This window comes from Pygocentrus nattereri, chromosome 1 (assembly GCF_015220715.1).
Source record: "Pygocentrus nattereri isolate fPygNat1 chromosome 1, fPygNat1.pri, whole genome shotgun sequence".
Classification (NCBI taxonomy): Eukaryota; Metazoa; Chordata; class Actinopteri; order Characiformes; family Serrasalmidae; genus Pygocentrus; species Pygocentrus nattereri.
In genome coordinates, this window is record NC_051211.1 from 49,508,123 (window position 1) to 49,535,503 (window position 27,381).

Sequence of the window (27,381 nt, forward strand, 5' to 3'; positions counted from 1 at the left end):
CATACTGTTACAATGAATTAATTCATCAGCTATTATTAAATGATGAATAGATGTTCCTCTGTTTGTCCTTGTGTTGGGAGTGTGCTTTTGTTTTAGGTATTTCACCAGCACTTCTTTAACTTTTTTTTTACAAGAGATTGTACCACCAGGGGTTTCAAACGGGTAAGGAGGTGTGTCTATATTTCCCCCATGGGGAAGTCCACTCTGTCTAGTTCCCTAGGTCAGAAGGCAGCACCGCATGTACTTTTGATTACCCGCCAGGGAAGTGTAGTTGGCTTTTGTTTCCTTTCTTTTAGGTTAGGTAAGTGCTTTTGTTTCAGAGCAGGCAAGTGTTGTTAGGTTTTGTTCTTTTCTTTGGTGCTGTCCACAGTTTGACTCTTCCAGTGTGGCACTAGATAACACAGCACACCAGTTTATTGTGGTTGGTTTTAATAAAATGGCTTCAAAAGCTCTAGTGGCCTGCTCCTCCAGCTTTTAATCCATCAAGGTCAGTTCAGTATTTTAATGCCACATGTTACTGATCCCACAGGGCCTTAGACTAAACGTGGGGTCGTAACAATTTGGGGCGCATCTGTGATGTGATCCTGGGAACTCTCGCACAGCACTGCCATCATTCCAAGTTAAGTGACCCACAATGGGGAAATTTCACCTCCGCATTTAACCCATCCATGCAGTGAAACACCACATACACACTAGGGGGCAGTGAGCACCCTTGCCCGGAGCGGTGGGCAGCCCTATCTGCAGTGCCCGGGGAGCTGTGGGGGGTTGGGTGTCTTGCTCAAGGACACCTCAGTCATGTACTGTCGGCTCTGGGGATCAAACCGGCAACCTTCCGATCACAGGGCCAGTTCCCTAACCTCCAGCCCATGACTGCCCCCAGGATCCATGTATGTGATTTATTCAACTATGGTACATTGAAATGACTGAAGCTATAAAGCCAGTGTGTCCTGTAGCGTATTGCAGACTATTGGTTCAACCAAGTGGCTCACATGAAAAACCCACTCTCTGAAAACGCTTCATTGTATTAGAGAGCCCATACCATGGAAAACTGAATTTTCCTATTTTCATGAAGTAAAAAAGTTTGATAAAGTATGTAAATATTTGTAAAAGCTTTAAAACGTGCCTTTCACTCCCCAGTCATTTGCTATTCAGTATTCAGTCATTACACTACACTTACATACATCTGCCTGTTCAGCCTACAGCAGTTTAGCCCCACCCATTCCTGCTGAGGTTCTAGGGCAGACCTGGGCATTGTACATCCCGCGGGCCAATACCGGGCCCTCTGACTATCTCTTACTGGCCCGTGTGAGATTGTTGGTAAATTAAAAGTGAAAATTAAACGTGTAACGACGCCGCCTATTACACTGAGATAGGTGCAAGAAATACAACTACAGCGCTTTTATTTTGAAGGCAACCCTTTTGTTTTATATATATAAAACACTCAAATGTGTCAGCAAATGCGTTGGACAGCTTTCAAGATAGCTCTTAAGCTCTTAGCCCTTAAATATGTTGGCTAACGTTAAAAAAAGAAAGACTGCATGCTGCAAGACTGCAAGAGTTAACAAGACATGAACTTCTAAATATTTATTTACTGAAGTCAAACGTAAAGCTGTGTGCTTAGTTTGTGGAGAACAGATAGCCGTGTTTCAGGATTACAGTCTGAATCGTCATTACGAGAGTAAGCCCGTGGAGAAACACAAGAGCTCGGCTGATGCAGAGCGGGCTCGGCCACCTGAAGATCTGCTAGCGAAGCTGCAAAGGCAGCAAGGATTTTTTACAAAGCTCCGCTCATCCTGTGATGCAGCAGTCAGGACCAGCTTATTGCAATTGCAAGAAACAGGAAGCCATTTAAGTTAAAGTGATGCTGGTCTTTGAAAAACGTGCAATTTTATGTCAGGTTGTGATGCTAGTTTTTTTTAAACAATGCAAAATATTTACAATTTTCTAAACTGAACCACCACAAGTTTATTAAATAATGATATAATCCTCCACATTTTGATTGCATCATTGTAATATTTCATTTACTGGTTTATATATATATATATATATATATATATATATATATATATATATATATATATATATATATATATATATATATGCCCAATACATATATACTGTATACAGCATCTATAATATCCCTTATATATATATATATATATATATATATATATATATATATATATATATATATATATATATATATATAAGGGATATTATAGATGCTGTATACAGTATATATGTATTGGGCAGAACAGAGTTAAGTATGTTTGTCTGGCCCTCTAAAACAGTTCCAATTTCTCATGTGGCACCTTGGGAAAATTAATTGCCTACCCCTGTTCTAGGGAGCATTTCAGCTGAACATACAGTAGGGTCGTACGCTCTTACAATTTTAGTTAAAAAAAAAAAAAAAAAAAAACGAGCAACATGATTTGAATCTTTCACAATATTAAAACTTCTTAAACTATGTGGTGATAATACAGGTTATAATATATAGGTTGTAATTAAAATATAAGCTTTTGCAATTTGAAAATTCCTTCAAACTGCAATTGGGATACAAAAATCATGATGCCTGATGACTAACTGACAACTTCTCGACTAACTGTTGCAGCTAGATCACATACAGCCCCGCTCTCACCAGTACTCTGTGCTGCTCATGCACTTCTCATAGACGGGCCCCTCCAGCTCTTTGGTGTCAGGGAAGATGGTCTCGTGGTGGACGATGATGGTCTTGACGACCTCGTTGACGTGGGCCTGGCAGGAGACCTGGTCCAGCAGGTCCGGCGTGGGCATCAGGGTCGGCCCGAAACAGATGGCCAGGTTACCAGGGTCCATCATGTTCTCATCGCTGTACTGAGACAGACTGGGGAAAGAGGTGGAGGAGGTGGAGGATACTGCTGAGTTTCAACCACAGTGAAACTAGAAAACCTTGTCTAATGAAATGACTGAGATAAAAACACAAAGGCTAAAGATTCCTAGGATATCTACATGCACTGCTCATGCAAATAAAATCAAACCTTCGCACTCATGCAAAACTACTGAAATCTTTTAACATCGAGAACATATTAATAAAGATGGGGTCATTATTTTATTCTGGCGTGTTCATTTCTCCAGGATGAGCAGACCTGTGTGCTTTCCAAGAGAGAGAAGCTGATGGTGAGATCACAGAGCAGCAAATCACACCTTTTCTCTTTTCACCTCTACCCATCCTTTCACACACGCCCCCTCACTCCCTCCCCTTGTCTTTCACACTGCTTCTCTCTCTCTCTCTCTCTCTCTCTCTCTTTTTGTCTTTCTCCTTTTCTATGTCTCTCCTGGCACAGAGCAGGCAGTGGATTTAATTTCCGGTGCGAAAGCTGGCACTTAGTTTAGCTGCATCGCTCTGCTCAAGAGTCGTTTTCTCCACCAGTGCACACACACATACACATATATATACACACATACAGAGTGGTTCAAAAAGATTCATCTGATTTCAGAATGATTTATTTCACTTGTAAATAATTAGTGAACTGTAAATGGTTTAATCGAGCACAAAGTTTATTATATAATTTTACACCTGCTCAATATGAACCTCCTCCAGCTGTACTGACAACATCAACGCCGTAGTCCAACTCATCCCATACTCGACTGAGCATGCAGGGTGTCACTGCACTCATGGCTCTCAGTGCGTTTTCACGTTGCACAGTTATGACAGATTCACTATTATTGAAATGGAGAATGCAGCACGCTTTCTGCTCAGGGGTCGCATCTCCTCGCAGACTGAAGGGACCCATCTTCTGGCGATGGTCTCATCTCTATGACCTTCTCTTTCAAGTGGTATGTGATTGGTTCCTAGACGCCTCACGGTTGTAAAAATATGGCATTTTGAAACTGGATTAAATTACGCCCGTCCCACCGCCTTCTTTTAAAGCTCCTCTGCAGAACAGTTTCTGCTCTCACCATGTTGAATGTTATAAAGTATAAAGCTATAAATATAATGTTAGCAGTGGAGGTGGCCTTCAGCAGACACTGCTTGCAGGAGAACCCTGGAGTCAGTGAGCAGCAAACTAACAAAAGCAAAAGCAATGTAGAAAGCTCCAGTTCTCCTTGAAACAAGACATTCAGAAAATCTGACAAAGCTGAAATCTTAGTGGCTAGAATATGCAGCCACTGTTGCTCTCACTGAACGTCTGTGGAAATTGTGTGATTTTTATGTTAGGTTCATGTGATCTCTGCATCCATACAATGAAAATAATGTTCTTGAGTTACTGAAAGTAATAAATACATTCTGATAAAGCCATTTTGTCCACTCATAACTACAACAGCATGCACCGCTTAAGGTGGAAAAAAATATCTGTTTATGGTCAAATTTGAGCAAAGAAGACTTTTAATTAATTTTATACATTTTTTTGTCATTAACTACAAAAAAATGCATGTATTCATGAGTAATTATTACATCGTTAGACATCCCTAATAACATATATGCATGTGTGCGCACTCACTGGTTGAGGAATGCAAAAAGGTATCTCATGATCACAAGAGTAGGCCGTGGTGATGTCATCAGGATCTTCCGAATAGACAGCGCTCGCTCGTACAAATTCTCTGTGCCTGCAGAGGGTTTAGAACATACACCTATTTGTGAAGTGACTGATTATGAAGAAGATATTATGACTGATTTATAAAAAGACTGACTGACACGTTTACACTGCACACAACACTATCACACCTGGTACTGCGCTAAAGCTGCACGATATGGACATGCAATATTCGACAAAGCTGTTATTGCATATCAGAAGCAAAAATCATAGTGCATAGTGCAATATAGTGCAAAATACACACTCTTTTTGCTGTTAAAACAGAAATCTATCATATTCTTTAGGCAAAATACCTAAATATAGACTATTATAAAAGCACTGGTCACTATTGCACAAAGTACAAAATAAGACAATGGCATACTAAAGGAGCTATTAACATGAAATTTACATATAATATGTGCACACTGTAAAGCTGTTTTGTAAAACAATCAGTACAGCTTTTTCTATTTATGCCAACAAAATGAATATAGATGTATATATGTTTAATGAACGATAACGAATATACAATGAAAAAAAAAAAATCAATCTGGTCTTGGTCTTGACTCGGACTCCACTACTACTAAATTAGACAGAACTATTTTCTTGTAATCATACAATTCTTGCACTGTTAGCTGTAACGTAATTTTATCCATTCTGTCTTCACAGACCTTAATGACGTCTTTATAGTGGAATCTTGTATCACAATAACAATAAAAATATGATGAATCATGCAGCCCCACACGGTCAGAAAAGGTACTGTATAAGTACATTTTTTGTTCATCCAGGTACAAACAACGTAAACGTTCCCTCAAAGGTACAACAACAAAGTCCAACTGTGAACCTAAATTTTTTTTCAGGGAAAATGTTTGTACCCTTTCAAAAGCGAATGTTTTAAAACAGAAGCGTGGAACGAAGACGAGCTGGATGGAGTCAATGCAACTTAAAACACAAATGTAATGGAACAGAGTGCAATTCTCTTCCCCAACTAAGGGGAGTGAAGACTTTCTCTTGAGGACACCACTTCAGTCAGTTTAGTACCTTTTTTTTGAGTGTTCACACAGTATAAACATTCACACCTAAATTGCTGAGGTGTTTTTGTACTGCTCTTTTATTTGAAACGCAATTGAATAAACGCAGCATTTTGCTGTCTACTGTGTGAAAGAAAGATGTAAAAGTGCACATTTATTCTTGTTTTTCCCCACACACACACACACACACACACACACACACACACACACACACACACGCACACACACACACGCACACACACACACACACCCCAGCTGTCCTAACTCCCTGGATAACTGAAGAATTTAGCACCCTGTCATATCCTGAATGCTTTTCCTCTCTGCTTTCTCTCCCTCTCTGTTCCTCTCATACACCTCTCTCTTCCTTCCTCTGCACTCACGGACGCAGGCGATGAGGTCGTTGAACTTCTCTTTGGGGAAGAGCGAGTTGTCCAGGTTGCGGAAGTACATCTTCAACACACCCGCCACCGAGTTGATATCGTGGTTGTTCTCCTCGTCTGTCAGAGGGTCGTTGCCTTGGAAACAGACAGGACGATGGCTAGAAACCTCGTAATTGCACAAATCTGCGCTGCTGCCAAAAGCAAATCGGCACGTTTAAGAAATTTGCGCGTATTGCGGTCAGGGCGAATTTCCTTTGAACGACTCCACACTAGCACAACAGATGCTTTCAGTGTGTGTCTTTATTCTGCCTTCTGTTCTGTGGGCATGAAAGAGCATCCCAAAAACACAGAGCACTGCTATTTCATCACTGTGATTGTGTGTGTGCGCATGAGGGTGGATGGCCAAAATACAGTGTTATCGGTACTGGGATAAATTACTAGGGATGCACAGTGATTGCAAATAATAAATTGCTTTAAAAGGTTATCAGCATCAGACAGATAGATAGATTTGACTGGTACTTCAAAACAATGTTTAATGACACATTTACTGCACTCCGGAAGAACTGAACGTTTAGGTGAAGCTGGGCTACTGCGCTGAAACACCTCCACTTCAGGAGTGATGTGAGCTCTCATCATTGTAGCTATCATGGGTATCACAGTTAGACTGTCAGAGTTAGGCCTTATTCACACATACTGCTTCTGCATGGCGTGAGCGCTACAGCTTGTGCAGTGGAATAATGAGAAAGTTATACAGACATTCCATTTTCCAGATGGATATGCGGCCACATCGGTCACTCTGCTCAACAAAAACATAATAAAACTGTATGGTATATTTATTTGTCATTGGCAGCATTCCGACTTTTAGGCAGAAGTTTGCCTGGTGTCGTTAGACTGGGAAATCTGTTTGCAGCACTAATGTTTAACTAGTATTTCATCATGAGTTAAATAACATTAAGTTTGTATGCTGTTTTCTATTTCATTTTCACAGATTTTCATGGCTTATTCCAGTGTATTTTGCTGTGTGACGCATGCATCGCACACTAAAAATCAGCACCGGGTCTATTCTCTCAACACTGCGCCACTTCAGTGAGGCATTCGGGACGCTCGGTCACTTCGCAGCCTGTGAGAAGGCGCTGACCAGTTAACATGAGTGTCAAAACGAAAAGCTTGACTTTCCGCATCGCTTACGCCACACAGTGTGAATCGGGCCTTAGACTAGTTATACAGGGCCTGTGGACAGCAACCACAATGTAGTACAGTACTAAATAAACTGCATAGTAACAACTGTCTATGCCACTGTTTATAAACGTGGAGCTACTGTTTTTCTGCATTTTGTCCATCATTTTTACAAATGTGAGAAAAACTAAACTACTTTTTGTGCACTATGAATGTTTTGAAGTATGTGTTTTGCTGTACTGTCCATCCTTAGTGCATGAAGTCTAAGAAGATCTACCAACCTCTCTCAAAAGAGTTCTTGATGTCATTGACCTCCACCTGTGAGCCAGACACTCTGAAAATGCCCTGGTGCTGCAAACCTGGAGAGGCGATGATAAGACCACGCTTTACACTTCATTTGTGTTGGTGTTGATGCATTAAATCTGTGCATCACTGGCTGTGTGACTAATGCATAAGCATTCACAGCTCACCGTAAAGGTTAATGTAGCGGATGCAGCTCTCTACAATCAGTGGAATGGCCTTCGCAGCGTCCTGAGCACAAATGAAAGAACTAACTTTCAGAACAGGTCAAGGGAAAAGGAAAAAAGCAACTGTGGCAAATAGAAGCCGAGAGACAGAGACAGAAACGCTACCTGGTGCCTGCTGTGGGAGTTCCGGCGACGGCTATGAGGGGTAAAGAGAAAGGGAGAGAGATAGAAAAATCCACACATCAAACACATCTGTTTTGCATTGCTCAGCAAAGCCAAGACAACAACTACAACAGACAGATGGACAGAAAGGCTCTTACCTTGTGGTCATTATGTCTGCCCTATAACCTGTGGAGAAAAAAAAATCTTTTGTAAAGTCTTAATACACCATTTATTGTGGCAGATGCTGAGACACAGTGAAAGACAGATGAGGACAATGAGAGTGTGAAGTTTTTAAAAGAGACATTGACTTGAATGTCAGTGGCAAAAGACAAAAAGGAAGGAAAACAGCAAAAACTATGTGAACACACGAAAAACGCGTAGAGCATGCCATTAAATTAAGCCATGGGAGTCTGAGACAGATGTAAAAACCAAAATGCACTGAGTGCCCCGAGTGCTGATGAATCACGGCCAACCAGAATAGAGCGCAATTATTAGTCTTAAAGGCGCAGTACCACAACCAGCCAGTGTAATTCTAAGGGAAAAAGAGGTTGGAAAATCCCAAATGGCCAGTTTTGGTACATAAAACCAGACCAATGTTCTAAGTGGATATAATATTCTAAGTAAAATACACAAAGTGAAGGAGCCCAATAAAGATCAGAAACTGTTTCACTGCAACAGATTTATAAAAAATAATTTATCATTGTTGTTACACTGGTTAGCCCACCTTCTGCGATGCTCCTCTTCAGTAGATCATGCTTGGCCTGCAGTTTGGAGATGAGGTTACTGCCTTCCAGATACTCGCGCAGCTTCTGCGTAACACACACAGTCAATATTAATGTAATCAGACCGATAATTAAATGATGTAATTACTCCTGGCTAGCACTCACTGGGTAAACACTGCTCCTGCTCAAAACTATGACCAGGCAGAAACCCTTATTGGACGTTATGCCTCTGATCTATGGCTTCAGTCAGACACTAGAAAGCATATAGTGCTGATACCACTGCCGGAGTCATACACATTACACATCTGATTAAACACCTTATTAAAGTGACAATTAATTCAGTATATTGTCCCAGCAGTGTGTGCGTCAGAGAGAGAGAGAGAGAGAGAGAGAGACTCTCACGGTAAAATAAAAGAGCTCCGTCTCCTGCTGGTTGGCCCTGCGCTTGGCCAGGCTGGGTTTGCTGAGGTAGGTGTCGGACACGCTGGATTTGACAGACTCTGTGGAGCGGCTGTGCTGGAAGCTCTCAGACACGTCATAGTCCTCCATGTTCAGCATGTCCTGGATGGTGCTCAGAGTGGCCTCTGACGTCTTCTTCACCTGAGGAGGAATACAGAACACATACATGCTGGCATACTGAATGTATGTATGTTTATTAAATACACTTCCTTTGTACTTGCACTGATTTGACAATTTATCAGGAAAACCATACAGGTATGATTTATAGGTCTACACGTACTGACTGTAGCTCATCTGTTGCCATGTATAATTTTGGCCAGAAACCTGCAAAGACTGAAGATGTGGGTCTAAACCTTCTCTGTCAGTGGTATGGAATCACCATAGGACCAGGTGCTTTTTGATGGAGACTGATAAATTGAGCAGAAAGAGATGGCTTAAAGCAGGAATGTCCAACCTTATCCTCAAAGGGCTGGTGTGGGGGCAGGTTTTTGTTCCAAACAAGAAGCACAGCTGATTCCACTCGTTTAATCAGCCAGTCTTAGTCTTTAAACAACTGGTCATGTGTGCTCTGCTTTGTTGCAACGAAAACCTACAACCACCTTGGCCCTTTGCAGATTAGATTGGACAGTCTGTAATTGTGAAGCGACAAAGTGCACCGTTTCACAAGGAGTGCAGGCATTAGATCTATTTGGTAGGTATGCCTAATAAACTGGCAACTCAATGAACACATAAAATGCACATGCATTCCATAGATACAGTACAGAGAAAGTATTTAGAGTATTAAAGTATTTTAATTAATATTCTTCCAGTCAATATAACAACTTGTCTTTTGACTTATATGTATGATTTAAATATAAAACAAAAAACGTATGTATTCATAAGCACAAACACATTTTTCTTATGTTTACACACAAAAGTTTAAAAACTAAATTGACAGTTAAAAAAGTATTCAGACACCAATAATGAATACCATTAGTATTCAGTAGTAATCATTAGTTGGTTAATTGGAAATCACAGCTTTGAAGCATGTATGATGAGAAATACCAAGCTCCACTGCAGCCTTGTGGTTGGATTTCAGCCCATTTTTCTTGGCGAATTGTTTTCAATTCCCCAAAGTTATGAGGGTCCTTCAGTTAGGGGCTGTCTGTAAACCTTTTGAGCATTTAGCACTGGTGCCACAAAGCACAAATTTTCTAAAAATAACATGTAATGTTCATTTTGTTTAACATACAGAATTTGCTTTCTCAACAATAATTCAGATTCCCCACAAGGGGGCGCTATTAGCAATCAAGTGGCATTCTTAAGCATGAACAAACCCACACCAGAAGGAATGTATGTTTGGCTGGTGTAAAAATAGAAAGCTGTAGTTTATTAGCTAAAAGTAGGGCTGGATGTTATTTAATGTTTTTTTTCATTTAGTCAACACATCATATGTTCACAACTGAACTAGATGTATGTTAAATAAAAAAAAAAAAACAAGTGTCTGAATACATTTTCCTCACTTTAGTCATTGTGCATGCCACTGAATCTGAATGTATAATGGGCTGTTTAATGTTGAAGAATCTACCCAGAGACAAGCGGCTGTAAGGCAGAGTGTGGAGAGGGAGGAACTCGGTGCAGGGATAAAACCTTCATCAGCACTTCAGCTCTGCCCTTCACATGGAGAGAGCTGTAGGAAACAGCTGGCCTGCCACCAAGCAGCAATAACAGAACTCCTCTCCAGCAGCAAGAGAGAGGAAAGTGTGTGCGAGTGAGTCAGAGAGAGAGAGCTGGAGGAAACAGCTGGCCTGCCACCAACCAGCAAATAAACCTCCTCTCCAACAAGGTAGAAGAAAGGTATGTGTATGTGAGCGAGTGATAGAGTGAGTGAGACAGTGAGGCAGAATACACTGAAAAAGCAGTGATGGCTGAAAGCCAAATTTATCGTCTTAAATGTGCGCAGTAATATGTTCTGCTACAACACAAAGTTATTCAAACATATTCAAAATTCCTTTAAAATACATTCAGAATACATTCTGATGAGACACATGGGGAAAACCCGGTCAGCAAGTCTCCTAATCAAATTATTCACTGAACAAAAATGTGCTTCTAATTTGAAGTTTTAGGAATATTAACCTTCTTATTTTTTTGCTCTAATCACGTACTTAAGTCCACCTCAGATAGCCCTGATGACAACATGATAGCCTGGACCAGGGGTTGGCAAAACGTGGCTCTTTTTCTACCCTGTTGTGGCTCCACAGCAGAATTAGATTTTTAGGTATAAAATAAAATAATCCTCCTTTACAGTAAAATAAAACTCTGCTGATCATTCAACACAGTTTAACAATACATGGTCTGAAACGCTGGAGTTAATGTAGAACTGCTATTTCACCCTTTAACTCTGAAGACTGGCGCATAAAGTGCTGGTCACCATAGCAACACAGACAACAATCTAACCTAGCTACTAGCTAACGACACGGCAAAGAGAGAGATTTAAGACGTGCATGTATACTTTGAAGACAAATTCTTATTTGCATTTATGTTCAGTCCAACTGGTACATTTAACCTGCAATGAGAAACTGTCAAACACTGAGAAGTCGCAAAGCTGAAGTTGCTTCTCATTCGCCAGCTTCTTGTTCGAATTTCCCTGTTCCATCTTAAATACTGCGGCACCTACTTTCGGCACCTCAGGCACCATTTAAGGTGGAATGAAAAAATTTGAACAAGCAACTGATGAATAAGAAGCTGACTTCAGCCTTGTAAAAAAATCAAAACATTTTACAAAAACCTACTGTATGTTTTCAGAACAGTGTCCTGCCAGAGATGCGAGAAAAGTGGCCATAGTTGAACTAAAGCTTAAAACAGAGAAAAGTCTGTGTTTTTGTTTATAGGCCATTTTATTTTTTTGTCTATACTAGTACATCAGCACATACTGAGACGCATTTACAGCCAAGATGGTAAAATGTTTTACTTAGTAAATTAGTAAAACTACAGACATGGTAGATTTGTACAAACGCTATTGGAGCTGGACTGGTTTCTCTCAGATGAGCTGGTGTAATTTGAGTGATTACTAATGAGATCAGTAATTTTAATCCCATGTGAACCTACCATGTCTGCAGATTTACAGATGTAGGTAATGCTAAGCAGCAAACCCAGAGCAAATTACTTTCTATAGCCCTATTCAAGTCAGATTAGTTTAACAGACAGTCTTCCAAAAAACAGAGGTGCCAATGTACTGTATATTAGCAGGATCTGCCATTACATTACTATGAGTTTGATTTGAACATGACTACAATTACTAGTGAAGCTCAGAGTTTGACGAAGTAAGATTATGATTCACTCCAGAATTATTACTTAGTAGACTTCATACAAGATTACAATTTCATGGATCTTGGCTCAGTTTCCCAAAAGCATCTTAAACCCTATGGGAGCTGGATCAGTTTTACCTGGGGAGGGGCTGTAATTTGAGTGAGTAACAATGAGATCAGTGATTTTAATCCCGTACAAATCTGCCATGACTGTAGCTTTTACAAGTCCACTAAAGTAATTCTGAAGTGAATTACCCACCATAATTCGCTGAACTCCGAGCTCCCCTAACAGCAGGGAGGGCAGAATGGGTTTGCGTCCTTTAGGGTGACATTAGTTAAGCTGAATGAGCCCAATTTGCTGGTCTAACTCTATTCTATCTGATATAAACTGGAAGTTAGTTTTTGTTTGGATCCATTTAATTCTGAACTAATGCTTAGTTAACGTCTGGGCTGGGTTGGCTCAATCCGAGTTATCTGAGGTACTAAACTGATGAGCTGTATGAATGAGTGAGTCAAATTCCTTACAAATGACATTACTGGACCTCCCCTGGTGAAACTAATTCGGCTCGAATAGGGCTATGAACAAACAAGTAAAAAATGTGTGGACGTAAGTTAAAATAACCTTAAAAGAAACATACAACAGTAGGAATTTTAGATTTAAGATAATTTTACTTGACAAGAGTGTCCTATTCTGTTTTAATTGGAAGCTCAATTTGTTGCTTAGATCCATTTAATTATAAGCTTAATGCTAAACTAAACATCTGGGCTGTGTTTTCTGAGGTATTTTGAAGGGATTACACAGATACTTTACCTGTATGTGTGTAACTTCTTTTTTGTTGTGGAATTATTACATAGGACGCTTGAAAAGCTACATTATATCTGATTCATACTTTATTAAAATCACAGATCTTGGTGATTTTACAATGTACCGCCCCTGATAACACCAATCCAGGCTGAATAGGGCTTTAGTCTTTGCACTTGTCTGCTCTATTAGTCTGTTACCTGTCGTGCATGTGTTCACTCACCAAGATGAAGCCCTTTAAAGAGGTCCTGATTCTGATTCTACCATACTACCTTTTTGTTCTGCACTCTCTTCACTGACTGAGCTTTCACAGCAGTTAAACAAGCTTTAATCGCTCCTTGTTTTGAGTATTTAGTAAGTATTCTCCTAACAATGTAAAAAGCAGCTGTGTTCTGAATACTGCCTTTTTAAAATACAACACAGACTTAATACAGACTCTGAATAGGCATTCCGAACGTATTCCGAATTGTTACATCCCGACCTTGGTGAGTGAGAGAGAGAGAGATTGTTATGCAAACAAACAAAATTGTATGTCTTTATGTATGTATGTATGTGTCTGTGTTTGCATTTGGAGCGGGAGTGGATACAGAGAGAAGAGAGGATTGGAGAAATGAAGAGAGCCTGAGCGTGTGTCACCTCATTCTTTATTCTCAGTGGGGAGCTGCAGCTGCTGAGGTGCATGTTTGTGTGTATGTGTGAGAGAGAGAGTGTGTGTGTGTGTGTGTGTGTGTGTGTCTCACCTCCTCGTTCTCGATCTTCAGTGTGGCGAGACGAGACTGGAGCTGCTGGTAGCGGAGCAGAAGCTCAGCCTGCACCTGCGGCAACGCTGTGAGCTGACTCACCTGCCAACACATTCACATCCCAAAAAGAACGATTTAGAGGAACTTTTCACTTGCATTACTAACAGTAATATACCATGTCAAAAATAGTAGCTCATCCATCCACACCTTGAACTCTGTCCCTTCAGGTATTCTAGTCAATTTCCAAAACAAGTCTGAAATGCTTTTGAGCACCCCACATTCTAGAAGTTATGAGATCTATGGCCACTAGGTGGCATCTGACCTGGTCACCCATGTGTGGTTGGAAGGTGAAGCGTGCTGGGGGGGTGAAAGCAGTGGGGTGGGTCTCCATGAAGCGCTGACGGTCACTACGTGGGTCTAGGCTCTCTACTGCCCCCTCAACGATGTCCAGGCCTTCGTGCCGGGACGTCTCCAGGCTGTACTCTGCCGACAGGTACGTACGCAAGGCGCGACTCAGACTGGCGTGGTAACCCAGGTCACAACACTAATAAAAAAAATAAATCAATAAAATAAAAAATACAATCACATACAACACCTGGCAGACACACCCAAGCGTATGCACATACATACAGCTGTATACAAAAGTGTGGGCACCCTTGGTCAATCTACACAGTTACACAGTAAAATCACATTTTCTTCTGTAATTGTAAATAGACAGTCATTTTATATTGGAATAAACCAAAAAACTAAATAAAATAAAGTTGCATGTCCTAGGATTTTGACACCCTACTATGTCAGGTCTAAGTAACATCCCCTATAGCAGATTCAGCAGCTTAAAAATGCTTTTTGTAGCCAGCGAGGAGCCTTTCAGTTCTTCTTTTAGAAAATTTCACCTCTTCTTCCTTGCAGTGTTTCTAGTTCTGCCACATTCTTCAGTGTCTTGACTGCTTCCTTAACATGCTAATATTAAGTACAATCCATTTTATTATCCGTTCAATGGTTCCTGTGCCATTGGCTTCCACACCAACTCCAAAGCATAACAGATCTACCCACATGCTTCACAGCTGGCAAGGTGTTCTTTTCATCAGATGCTGCTCTTTTCTTCAAACATGCCTTTGGAATTGTACTTCATCAGTCCACTTGCACTTGTTTACAAAATGCCTCTGAATTATCTAGACGTTGTTTTGCACACCCTTGATGTTGACTCCTGAGCTGAAAACTAACATTGTTTTATAGTCATCCTCTGCTTTGTAGGCATCAATTAGCTTCATTTTCAGATCTTAGCCAGCTGCTTAGAGGAGGCCAGGGCTGTTGAGAGTTAGCACAATGATTTAAGTCAGATCATCTATTATGGTCTGGAAATATCATCCGCTGACAATCCCTAATGACAATTGTTGACCTGCCTAACCTTTGAGTCAATGAGTCAATTAAGGAATTATAGGTTAATTAGGTTCTGAGACTTTACAACTGGAAGGCTGGCCATTTTGCACAATTACCACATGCCACAATTTAAAAAATTACTTTCTAAGTTAAACATTTGCAGATTGTATTTTGGACAAGATGCCCAAGCTCTTGCTTACAACTGTACGTGTAAACAATTTCAAATCATTTTCACAAAGTTATTTAAAAAGTAGTCAGCTTTAACTTCAAATGGTGTTGTTGCTGATGCCCGACTTTAGGAAGACTTTTTATTGCATTACTCAAAACAAGTAATTTTCAGACAAAGTATGTTGGTTTTTCTGCTTTCCTTACTGTTCTCCTGCATCTCAACTCCTTCTTCTACCACTGCTATATTTCATTACTAAAATCAGGTACTCCTCCTAAGTAGTAAACAGCTGGCCACAGGTCCAACTAGTGGACATATCAGTCTGTCAGGGATCAGCAACCCAAATGTTATGAAGGGCCATTTTCTCCTTTCAACAAAAATTTAACCAAATTGGGAGCCACAACATTTCATATCCACTTTACCAGCGTAGCTGTAAATATCTCTCAGTATGTGCTAACAAACTAGTATTGGCTAAAATATAACAGAAATGAAAACACAACTTACTTTGCTCTGTTTTAAGCTTTAGCTCAGCAATAGCTGCTTTTCTTGCACATCCAGGAGGAAACTTTTCCACAAAAGTAGAATAGTTTCCTGTAAAATGTCCATCACTTCGATTTTTTACGAGGCTAATGTAAATCTCTCTCTCTGCCTTTTTTCGTGAGCAACTAGCCAGACAAGACTGTTGTCTGTGTTGCTATGGTGACCAGCAGTCTATGCGCCAAACTTTAGGGTTAAAGGTTGGGGAATTAGCAGATATAGGCTACATAACATCTAATTCTGCTGTGGATCCACAAAAGGGCAGTAAAACAGCTGCATGTTGCAAACCCCTGGTCTAAGAAAAAAGCTTTATTAATTTCTTAAATAGCACGTTTACAAAGGGAATTTGCTATTTCTTGTTTAGATAAATGGCTTTCTATATGTCACAAGGTTGTCACTCAAAAGGTTGATAATCTAAGAGGAGGATAGCCAACTGGTTAATTTAAAGCGTTTATCTTCAACTGTCCTTCACAGCTCTTTAAGGTTAATTCAAAGCTTTTCTCATCAAGACTTTCCATGACCCTTCTAGCTCTACTTCTCTCTCTCTCTCTCTCTCTCTCTCTCTCGTCCTCCTGCTGTCTTTATCTCAGCCGCAGGAGCGAGCATGGATGACCTCTGTGAAGGTCAGAAAGACGGTACACTCCTACCGGCTGAATACTGCTGACTACATTCAGCCTGCTGCTAGCTCTAATGAAGAAAACCCTGCACGCAGCAAAACCCTCTCACTGGAGACAGGGCTCGATGCGTGTGAGCATGTGCTTGTGCAGAGTCTGTGTTTGTGTACATGTGAAATGTTCATTTAGTGCACAAGCCTGTCCTTGAATTCACTTCAGCGCATCATTGCCATCATAAGAAAACCTTAATTTCTTCCAGCCTTTATTCATTTGATTGTAAAAGCCAGCGGCCAGTCATGATGAATACTGATGGATAGAAATGGTCTGAAATCACTCTGAATAAAATGGCATTACTTGTGCTGGCCTGAACAGCATTACACAGCATTTCACATACTCCTTTGTGTTTCTAGATGAGTACTTAAATACGCATTCTTAGTAGTACGCTTAAAAGCAATACATTCACATTTCATCATTGTAAGGATGTTCATCTGTTTAATTCATGTTTTAGTCAAACTATTCAAGTTTTCCGTTTGAAACACATTTTCATCCTTTTTACAATGGACATTGCAAAGATGAGACAGATGTGAGATATGCAATATTACACTGATCAGCCATAACATTACAGCCAAGAACTCACCGTTCTTTTTATCAGCTCCTATTACCATATAAGGAAACTCTCTTGTTCTATAGTTACAGACTGTAGTCCATTTGTTTCTCTGCATACTTTGTTAGCCCCCTTTCACTCTGGTCCTCAATGGTCAGGACCCCCACAGGACTCCCACAGAGCAGGTATTATTTGCATGGTGGATCATTCTCAGCACTGCAGTGACACTGATGTGGTGGTGGTGTGTTAGTGTGTGTTGCGCTGGTATGAGTGGATCAGACACAGGAGTTTTTAAACACCTCAGTGTCACTGCTGGACTGAGACTAGTCCACCAACCAAAAATACCCAGTTAACAGCGTCCTGTGGGCAGCATCCTGTTACCACTGATGAAGGACTAGAGGATGACCGACACAAACTGTGCAGCAGCAGATGAGCTGTCGTCTCTGACTTTATGTCTACAAGGTGGACCAACAAGATAGGAGTGTCTAATAGAGTGGACAGTGAGTGGACAATGTTTAAAGCTCCAGCAGCACTGATGTGTCTGATTCGCTCACACCAGCACAACACACACTAACACACCACCACCATGTCAGTCACTGCAGTGCTGAGAATGATCCACTACCCAAATAGTACCTGCTCTGTGAGGGTCCATGGGGGTCCTGAGCACTGAAGAACAGGGTAAAAGGGGGTAAAAGTATCAGAGAAACAGATGGACTACAGTCTGTAACTGTAGAACTACAAAGTGCAGCTATACAGTAAGTGGAGCTGATAAAATGGACAATGAGTGCAGACACAAGGAGGTGGCTGTAACGTTATGGCTGATCGGTGTATGTCAGATGAGGAGACAGATTTCTGCTTATCTAAAGTTGCAAGCAGACGTTTTGGAATAGGTGGATATATGCAAATCTGTTTTCAGGACGTCACTGAAGCAGGTAAATGAAAATGATCTACTTTTGCAGCTTAGATTTCATATATGGACTGCATGGACTGTACAAAACCTTCACAATGTTTACATCTACCTTTTTTGCTAAAACAAAGATATAAACACAACATACAAATACTTGGTTTTCCATAATCTCTTTCACTAACTTATCTCGCTTCAATTGATCCAAGAAAAGCAGTGTCGCTGCAAAACTGTACAAGGGAGTGTAGCTGCTAGCTAATACTACCTGGGTATGATGTTTTTTTATGCATGTTATAAAATGAACAGTTCCAATCCTAAAATCTGATTGGCTGAGGTGAATTCGAAGCCGCTCTGTTTTCTGTTTAAACTGAGGGGCTGAATTAGACTGGTCAGCTAGTTAACAGGCTACAAGATAATCAACAGCCTCAATAGCTCCATCATTAATATCACAGGCTTGAATTAAAGTACTTACCGTGTGATCAACTGTAAAACAGCAGTGTAAAAATCTAAACAATGTCATTTGAACTGATTGCACACTTCAATGAGAACCTCTAGAGGCTATGTAGCCTCTACAGCCAAATAGTGTGTCACTTATCGAGTGTGGATGTGGCTGAGTACCAAATTACTATTTGCTAGATATATTTTGCACCGCTGGGTTGGAGGAGCCAGTATTTAAATTCTTACGTAGTGCAGCACGTAGGGAGCAGAGAGATATTTACGATTCAGCCCCAGCATGAGACGAGGGGCGTCGCTGGACTGATGCTAAATAAGACTCATGGTGGTAATTTGGTGACCAAAAAGTATTTCTAAAGCAAGCGTTTTTGCATTGAACAGTGCTCCGTTGTCAGATGATCACTGCTAAACGACAAAAAGCTAAAAGTTCATTAAATGACGACAATATACAGCAAGCGAACATTCTTCTCCTCATGCAGCGGTCTATGGCTGTTGGGCAACAATACAATACTCGAAAAGAACTGCATTTATTGGGGCAGATTATTATTATTATGAATAATTAATTATGATAAAATACACAATTTATTTTGTAAAACCACATCAATGCACAGCCTCTTGTGGATTATTGCTTTAATGTCTCGTCTTTTATTAAGTAGCTGCTGCTATCATTTCCTCGTTTTACAGTGATATGCCAGTGACTCTGAATTGTCAGGAATCTACAAAACTGTATTACTTTAAAAAAGTATTAACAAAAGTCGATGCCTGTGAATAGTGAATCACATTATAATGAACAAATTCAAAGTATTCAACTTATTCAGGCCATTATCATTAACACACATTAAAATGAGGACTCTTTCCCTTACCATTACAGAAGGTTTCCTTATGACAATGGCAATATCCTACACACAACTAAGGAATGTGTGTGCAAACTGTGTTTGCTTTGCTCTCACCATCTTCGCCACCACTTCACAATGTCTGTGTGAACCACATCAGTGTGTGTGTGTGTGTGTGTGTGTGTGTGTGTGTGTGTGTGTGTGTGTGTGCGCATTTGTGTGTCTGTGTATGTAATTAAAGTCTTAAGCTCCATCCCTTCCTCTGCGTTATGCGGCATATTCGTCTCTAATTAAAAGCATCAGAGACTACCCTAATTACGGAGCATTAATCAGGACTAGAATTCATCAGTGCTTAGTGAGATAGAAGCAGCTGAAGGAACAGTAACGCCACACTGGTGCTCGATCGGCAGTGGTTTGGCACTCACGTCAATCAGGTGGGACAGGTCCTGGATGTAGTACTTAAACAGAGCTGCGTTCGCAGCTTCCAAAGTCAACAGATACTCGTTGCGAGCCTTCATAACCTTCAGCTTGTTCTCTGAGTACTTGGCCTGGCGCTGAGGTGGGTGAGAGAGAGAGAGAGAGAGAGAGAGAGAGAGAGAGAGAGAGAGAGAGAGAGAGAGAGAGAGAGAGAGAGAGAGAGAGAGAGAGAGAGCAGGAGAGAGAAATGACAAGAACATTAAAGTTTCTAGAGCTTCATGTCCCAATATGACTTGGTTTTATTGATAAACATATCCTCAATGCTTGTTTCATTACCATAGATGCATATTCCTAATGTGTGTATATTAACAATGTTTTCACAGTAGATTATTTCTTGCACATTTCCATTATATTAGCACAAGCCTTAGTTTGGCACAGCTGAAATGTTCTGCTCAGTAATTTGTAATTGCTGCTTTCATTGAGTCCTTTCAACTGGAGCCACAGTCCACTAATGGAAAATGGGAAAAGAAAAGACAATAAGAGTGGGGAACCTCACACAGCTACAGGAAACATCAGTAACCAGCAGCCTTTATAGCAACAACACACACTAACACAATGCACAAAGCATGTGTATCTGTATATACACTATATGGACAAGTACTGGGACACTCACCTTAATTACCGAGTTCAAGTGTTTCAGCCACACCCTCTGCTAACAGGTGGATCAAATCAAGCACATAGCCTTGCAGACAAACACTGGCAGTAGAACAGGTCGTACTGATGACCTCAGTGACTTTAAACATGGCACTGTCACAGGATGCCACCTCTGCCACCAGTCAGTTTCTGAAAATCACAATGTCTGTGTGAACCACATCAATGTGTCTGTGCATTTGTGTTTTTTCTACTCCACATTTCTACCCCACCTGTATTCGAGTAGATCTGCCCCAGTGAACTGTAAGTGCTATTACTGTGAAATGGAAGCACACAGGAGCAACAACAGCTCAGCTATGAAGCAGTAAACCACTCAAACTCAGATAGCCGGGTCGCCGAGTGCTGAACCGCACACTGCCTATTCTTTGTTGAATCACTTACTAACGAGTTCAGAATTGCCTTAGCAAAAGAACTGTGCGTCAGGAGCTTCACAAAATGGGTTTCCATTGCCGAGCAGTTATGCATTCTGTGGCATGATGAATCACACTTCTCTATCTGGCAGTCTTGTGGATGAGTCTGGGTTTGGTGAATGCCAAGAGACCTGTGAAGTAACTGTAAAGTTTGGTGGAGGAGGGATAATGATATGGGGTTGTTTTAAGGGTTGGACTAGACCCCTTAGTTCCAGTGAATGGAAATCTTAATGCCTCAACATACTAAGACATTTTAGACATTTGTATGCTTCCAACTTTGTGGGAACAGTTTGGGGAAGAACATTTTTTGTTCCAGCAAAATATACATACATATATATATATATATATATATATATATATATATATATATATATATATATATATATATAAAAACACAATATTTATATACATATATAAATGTATGTGTGTGTGTGTATTACAAAGTGCATGTATTAGTGGACTGTGGTTCCAGTTTAATGAAAGCAGCAAGTACAAATTACTGTTAGTTGTCACTGTTCCACCTCTTAAAGCATTACACTTCATTAGCCTGATGAAATACTGGTCTCTTGTCACTGTAAATGTCAGTCCAGCTAGACTCACTCATTACAGACACATTAGCATCAATGTAATCAACTCTTAAAGTAAAAGATCCTGGATCCTGTTCCACACCTTCTCCTTCATCTTCTGGATTTTGCGGGCAGCGTTGCGGCGCTGATGGCGCTCCTCGTTGCGCAGGCCGAAGACTTCGCCCCCGCGACCCTGTCTCTCACCCTGACGCTCCGCCTCCTTTAGCTTCGTCTCTGCGCTCAGAGTCTCGCTGTGGTACATGTGGTAGGTCTTCATCACCTGTACAGGGGTAGCATGCAGGGGTATTAATCCCTAATCTCAACAACCTCAACCTCAACGGTGTACTTCTTTAATATGCCATCAGAGGGAGAATATCACTAGCATGACTGAGATTTCAGGATCCTCAGAACATCACCCCTCTTGCCAGCAATTAGCAGGACCATAAGTCAAATTTTATTATGTTAATTCACTGAGAAGCACTGAGGCAGCAGCTCTGTGGTACATCCTGTGTCTGTAAATATATAAATATATAATATACTGCTTGTTGTTGTTAGTGTAATATCTCCACGTCATTATCATCAGTATATTTGATTTTCTACAGTAAATTAAAAAAAAAAATCATTATATATCTCATTATAAATACCGTTTTTGGATACAGTTATACAGACCTACTAAATTTGCCAAAATCAGGTGGACAATATTAGCATTGTCTGCCATCGTGTGAACCTTGCTAGCTGGCTAGTTCACTCCGACCTAGCCAGCAGTGTGAACGACTGACTGAACGAACTAACGAAACTAAATTAAACTCCAACAAGGAAATGTTGAAATTATGTTAAACTGAAACTGGGAAATACTATGAGTGTGTTTTATTTACACAATGAACAGTGGAAATGTGCAAGTAATTTCACGAACCGGGTTGTAGTTTGTCTTTCGACGTAAATAGCTCAAAATAGCTGTCAATCAAAACGGGATTCAGCCTTTCGAGTGATCCTCCAATCATCTTGCAGAAGCTCCGCATCCAGACCCGCCCACCCACAGCTTCATTCACCCCCAGAGACGCTCAGCGTCCGGGAGCGGGACAAAATCATGGCTTTTTTCCAATGAGCAGCGAGTTTCAAAGCAACGAAAAAACCCGCTCCATGCGGTTGCGCTGAAGTGAAAAGACGCTCAGCTTCTACGGGCAATTGCGCTGACGCTACGTGATAAGTAGCTGATTCTGAACGAAATGAGATCTCAACCTGTGGGCTGTGGACCACCAGTGGGCTGTGAGCCACTCTCTAGTGGTCTGCGAGCCTGAACTCGTGGGGGAGGCAGTAGTTTGTAGTAGGCTGCTAGTAGACGTATAAATAAAAACCCTGCAGTCGCAGTTTAAGACGTCATCAGTTTGAGACAATGCAGCCGCCTGGATAGGTTCCTCATGGCGTTTCTCCTACCTTCAGTGCGGACCTATCAAACCTTTTTTTCCTTTAATTCGCTTCATTTTTACGTGTGTGAACCACCTGTATTAGAGTCTGAAACAAACAGCTGAAACCCGCAGGTCTCGGACCGCTTCCAACCGAACGCTGTTCAGTTCACTGCTGGTGGGAATACATTTTATGATGAAATGAGGGAATTTATCAATAGAGCTAGCTTTCCTCTTCTTCACATCAGCTGCTATGATTTATAGTTATAAACAGGTGGGCCTTGAAGTGAAAAAGGTTGAGAACCCTGCTCAATACAGTATTAGCACAGCATCTGCTTTGGCCTGTGATTCTCACCAACCAAGTCCTTTACTCACATCTGTGAATCACTAGCGATGCAATATCTAAAAAGGAAGCCAGTTCTCCCCACATCCGTGGTGTTGTTTTCATATGCCCACACTGAGACAGTCACGCAGTTAAGACACAACCCCTCATACACACACCATCTGTGTGCTTAGTGGCTGTCGTGTGTGTGTGGGGGGGGGGTGCCACACATGTACATTTGTGTGCATGTATGTGTGAAGGGGAGAGACTTTGAGTAATATTTGCCATATGTAAATGACTCCTGCTTAGCTTTGCCTCAGGCTGCACTGCAATGAAGTTGTGATTCATTTCAAGTACATGCAGACAAACACATGCACTGTTAAAACTCCCCCCTCAACAACAGTACAGCAAATGCTACACAAAAACGCAGCTCCCTGAGTAAACGTGTGAATGAGTGATTCGTGAGAATGCATGTCGAAGTAAAGACAGCAGCACACATGACCCTCCGCGGTTCAAAGCAGTGGGGCTTTGTCTGTAGTTATGTTTCAAAAGCCGCCAAGAGTTTTCTTCTTTAAATGTGTCCTGTGTCAAGAATGTAAAGCACTCTTCCTGCTAGCCGGCAGCCTGGCTGCCGTAGCTAATGCGTACCGCATGGCTTTGTTTAATAGGGTTTATTTATTTAAGACCCGCTGGCTTTTAAGGCGTCAGATGAGCTCAAAATCAGGGCAAATGTTCATGCGACTGCAAGGTTTGGGCAGCATTTGTCGCAATCTGCAGATCCATACTGGAGAATCATTCCATCATGGATGAGATAAGAACCTGCAATATGTCCTTCTGAGGCCATCATACCTCAAAATAGACAAGGTACAACTAAACATATGCCCGAAAATGAAAGCTGGCGAGGACTGGCATGGTGACAGAGCGACAGAAGTAAGGCATGACAGCAAGGGAAGATGAAAAGCTGATGAGACTGATGGAGCTGAGTTACGGACTGATCGAAGAACCAAGTGGAAGAAAGAAGGCTGGAGATGGAGTGGGTGACTCATGTATTGATGAAATGATAAACGAGAAGGGTAGAGCGAAGGGGAATGGGAATGAAATCGTAATTTAAGAAGAGAAGCAGAGAATGAAAGGATGATGAGAAGAATTGTCTGGGTGGAGAGTGAGTGAGCGAGCAAAAGCGAGTGCTGCCCTCACCGTGTAGAGCTCGTTAAGAATCTTCATCAGGTCCTCCTGCAGCTGGAAAGTGATCTCTTTACTCTACAGAAGGGGGAGGAAAAAAAAACAAGAGCATATTAGAGGAGGAATACAAAGGGGCAGGCTTGGGTCAAACTCATATATACAGCAATGAAACACTGGCCTGTTCGACACCTGATCTAAACGGAATGGACGGATCAAAAGCCATTTTGAAAGTTGTCGCTCTCCTTAATGCCGTTCTATTGCTTCCATCTGCCAAGTTCGTTCAGGCTTGGAGTCAAGATTACACAGATTACAAGCAGACGAAGCTATTTCTGAGCAGCAAGTCATGAACAGCCACGATGCTAGTTTAAAGGTGCAAGTCAGAAATCCAGGCTATTATTGGTTCATTGGTAACCAGAAGCGTCACCCCAAAAACTGCGGGGATGAAAGTGTCCCGCCTTGAGAACCATCATGAATCTTCACTTCTGGTAAATATAGTGGTGCTTGAAAGTTTGTGAACCCTTTCGATTTTTCTAAACTTCTGCATAAATTTGACCTAAAACTTCCTCAGATTTTCACAAAAGTCCTAAAAGTAGATAAAGAGAACCAAATTAAACAAGTGAGACTTTAGACTGGGTCATTTATTTACTGGGGAAAGTGATCTAATAGTACATGTGTGTGAGTGGCAAAAGTATGTGAACCTTCAGGATTAGCTGATAATTTGATGGTGAAATTAGACTCGGGTGTTTTCAAATCAGTGGGATGGCAGTCAGCTGTGAGTGACCACCCAGTTTTATTTAAGGAACAGGGATCGGTCACTGTCTGATCTTCACAACACATGTTTGTGAAAGTGTTTCATGACACGAACAAAGGAGGTTTCTGAGGACCTCAGAAGAAGAGCTGTTGATGCTCATCAGACTGGAAAACCTATCACAGCAAATAAACGGTGATTGTGCATTAAAATATGCAGAGGCCTGCTGTTTGTAGAGAACGTATTAACTCATTTTCACTTAGGAAATCAACAAAATGTGTCATTTGAAATCCTGGGGTGTCCAAACTTTTGCATACGACTCTACATGACTTAATTGACTGGAAGGTCCTCATGAACACAAAAGAACTGTGCTCTCAATCAGACGTCTGACTGGCTGCCTGGTTAAATGGAGCCCCGAGGCACATTAACCACTGCTACATGGTGTTGCACAATAAGCACTTCTACACAGCATCTGCAGACGACTGGAACAGCTCAGAGAGCCACTACACTGGGAATTAGCCGTAACTCAATTGGGATGGAAAAAACAGGGCAAATAAAAACTGCTTTAGAGAAATCTAATATTGCCATATAAATAGAGTGAGTGCAATACTGTACAACTGAGCATCAGTAAGAGGGCCCTACTTGAACTGAAGCAGAGATGGAAGACTACATCCCCTTTATATAAGCCTTCTGTTCCCATGCTGCTCTCTTGGTACCTCTGCAGCAACAAAAGTCATGGAAATTCTTTTATAAAAACAACTGATCAGACAAAAGCTCAGATCTCTGAACCTAAACTGGCTGATAAAACTGTATTCTAAACCTTTAGGCTTTGCTTTATGTGTTTCTAGTGCTAATTTTAGAGTGCCACTGGTGGCACCACACTATCCTGGGAGCTCACTTGTGAATGGGTTAACCACAGCGATGGAGAAGTGAAGCTTCAGTGTGTGGGACAGGAATTTCACTGCCCATGAATAAACCAACAGTGTGCAAAGTTCTGCACAGACAGGCAGAACCCATAAATAATTAAGAATGAATCTACATGAAAACAAAACTACTGTACCCCTCATATACACACTAGCTGAACTGGAGCAGAGAGTTCCACACACTCACCCTTTGGTCTAATTAGTATTAGAGTTTGGTCAGACTGAAGGCCAATTATTCTTCATGTGAAGCCCTTTACTGAATCCATCACTTGTTGGTGGTCTGGCATAGAAATGCACTGTCATGACTTTACAAAAGTTACACCATTATTACAAGTACTGAATGACAATATCATGATGCAGCAACATGAAAAACGCTGGAAGAATTTCTGGCAGCTACTGGACAGACCTTGCATGAGGCAACAAGATAATCCTTTATTTTTCCTATAAAAGGGAAAATTCACAGTGCTACAGCAGAAAAGGGACAGCAAATCACTCAAGAAAAGAAGCAATCAGAAGACAATTAACCTCAATTACTTAACATGAAACTAAAGACAAAAAACAAACTACATCTTTCACAAAATTAACACTATAAACGTAAATACAAAAGCATAACATCTTTACACAAGCAATATCAATCATTTAAAATGAAATGTAGCATGATGAATTGATGAGCACACACACACACACACACACACACACATACACACACACACACCCCATGTGGGTTCCTCCCAGGCATGCATGTGCTTTTGTTTTGGTTTTGGTGATCTTAAGTGTCCATTTTCTGTTTGTGGCAAAGTAAGAAGTAAAAACGTTCATATGGCTTGAGCATCTCCTATAGCTGTCAAACTCGTTGCTTAGCAACAGCATCTCCGCAGAGTGATACAGTAGTGTTCGCGAAAAATCCATAATGTTATAGTGAAATAACAGCAACTTATCAACCAATCCGCTTGCGTCGTTGGAACTAACTGTTATCTAAAAAGCTGCTAATTTTTCTATTAGGTTTGTCATTATGTTAGCACCAAGCTAGCAACATTTGATGTTTATATTTAATGGCTGATCCAGCTTAAAATGTGGACATTTCAGGAGCAAATGTATTTACAGCTTATGCAAATACCTCACAGGTGATGGTCACAACAACTGGGAGTTGTGTGTACAACTGTGCAGCTATTACCTTCGCAAATGGTTGACATTTTACAGAAACCTACACATATCACATTCTTTTCAGGGCTTTCACCCGACAAACACCCGCTTGAACAACCGCATACACGACACTGATATTTTCATCATGAATATTTCTAAATTGGCTCCGTCTGCTAATGCAGGTCAATGACTGAAAGCTCCTCTTCTTCCTGAATGTGAGTGTGTGCATTTTTGTGAGGCCATCTGTTTTGCAACTTTTTAAAGGGTGTATCGTCACTCAATGTGTGCT

At 41.0% G+C, this 27,381-nt stretch overlaps 1 protein-coding gene across 1 annotated transcript in view; it reads right to left on the minus strand.

The window, feature by feature from the left end:
- Positions 1–27,381, minus strand: part of srgap1b (SLIT-ROBO Rho GTPase activating protein 1b) — a 66,577-nt gene that overhangs the window by 9,441 nt on the left and 29,755 nt on the right. The window contains exons 4-17 of the mRNA XM_017698910.2: positions 24,294–24,356; positions 21,475–21,651; positions 19,693–19,821; positions 14,099–14,320; positions 13,777–13,878; positions 8,891–9,088; positions 8,491–8,575; positions 7,925–7,952; positions 7,770–7,800; positions 7,608–7,668; positions 7,419–7,496; positions 5,962–6,096; positions 4,482–4,587; positions 2,639–2,863 (exon numbers count right to left, since the gene is read on the minus strand). Of these exons, the coding sequence (XP_017554399.1) occupies positions 2,639–2,863; positions 4,482–4,587; positions 5,962–6,096; positions 7,419–7,496; positions 7,608–7,668; positions 7,770–7,800; positions 7,925–7,952; positions 8,491–8,575; positions 8,891–9,088; positions 13,777–13,878; positions 14,099–14,320; positions 19,693–19,821; positions 21,475–21,651; positions 24,294–24,356 (1,640 nt within the window). The remainder of the gene's footprint in view (positions 1–2,638; positions 2,864–4,481; positions 4,588–5,961; positions 6,097–7,418; positions 7,497–7,607; positions 7,669–7,769; positions 7,801–7,924; positions 7,953–8,490; positions 8,576–8,890; positions 9,089–13,776; positions 13,879–14,098; positions 14,321–19,692; positions 19,822–21,474; positions 21,652–24,293; positions 24,357–27,381) is intronic.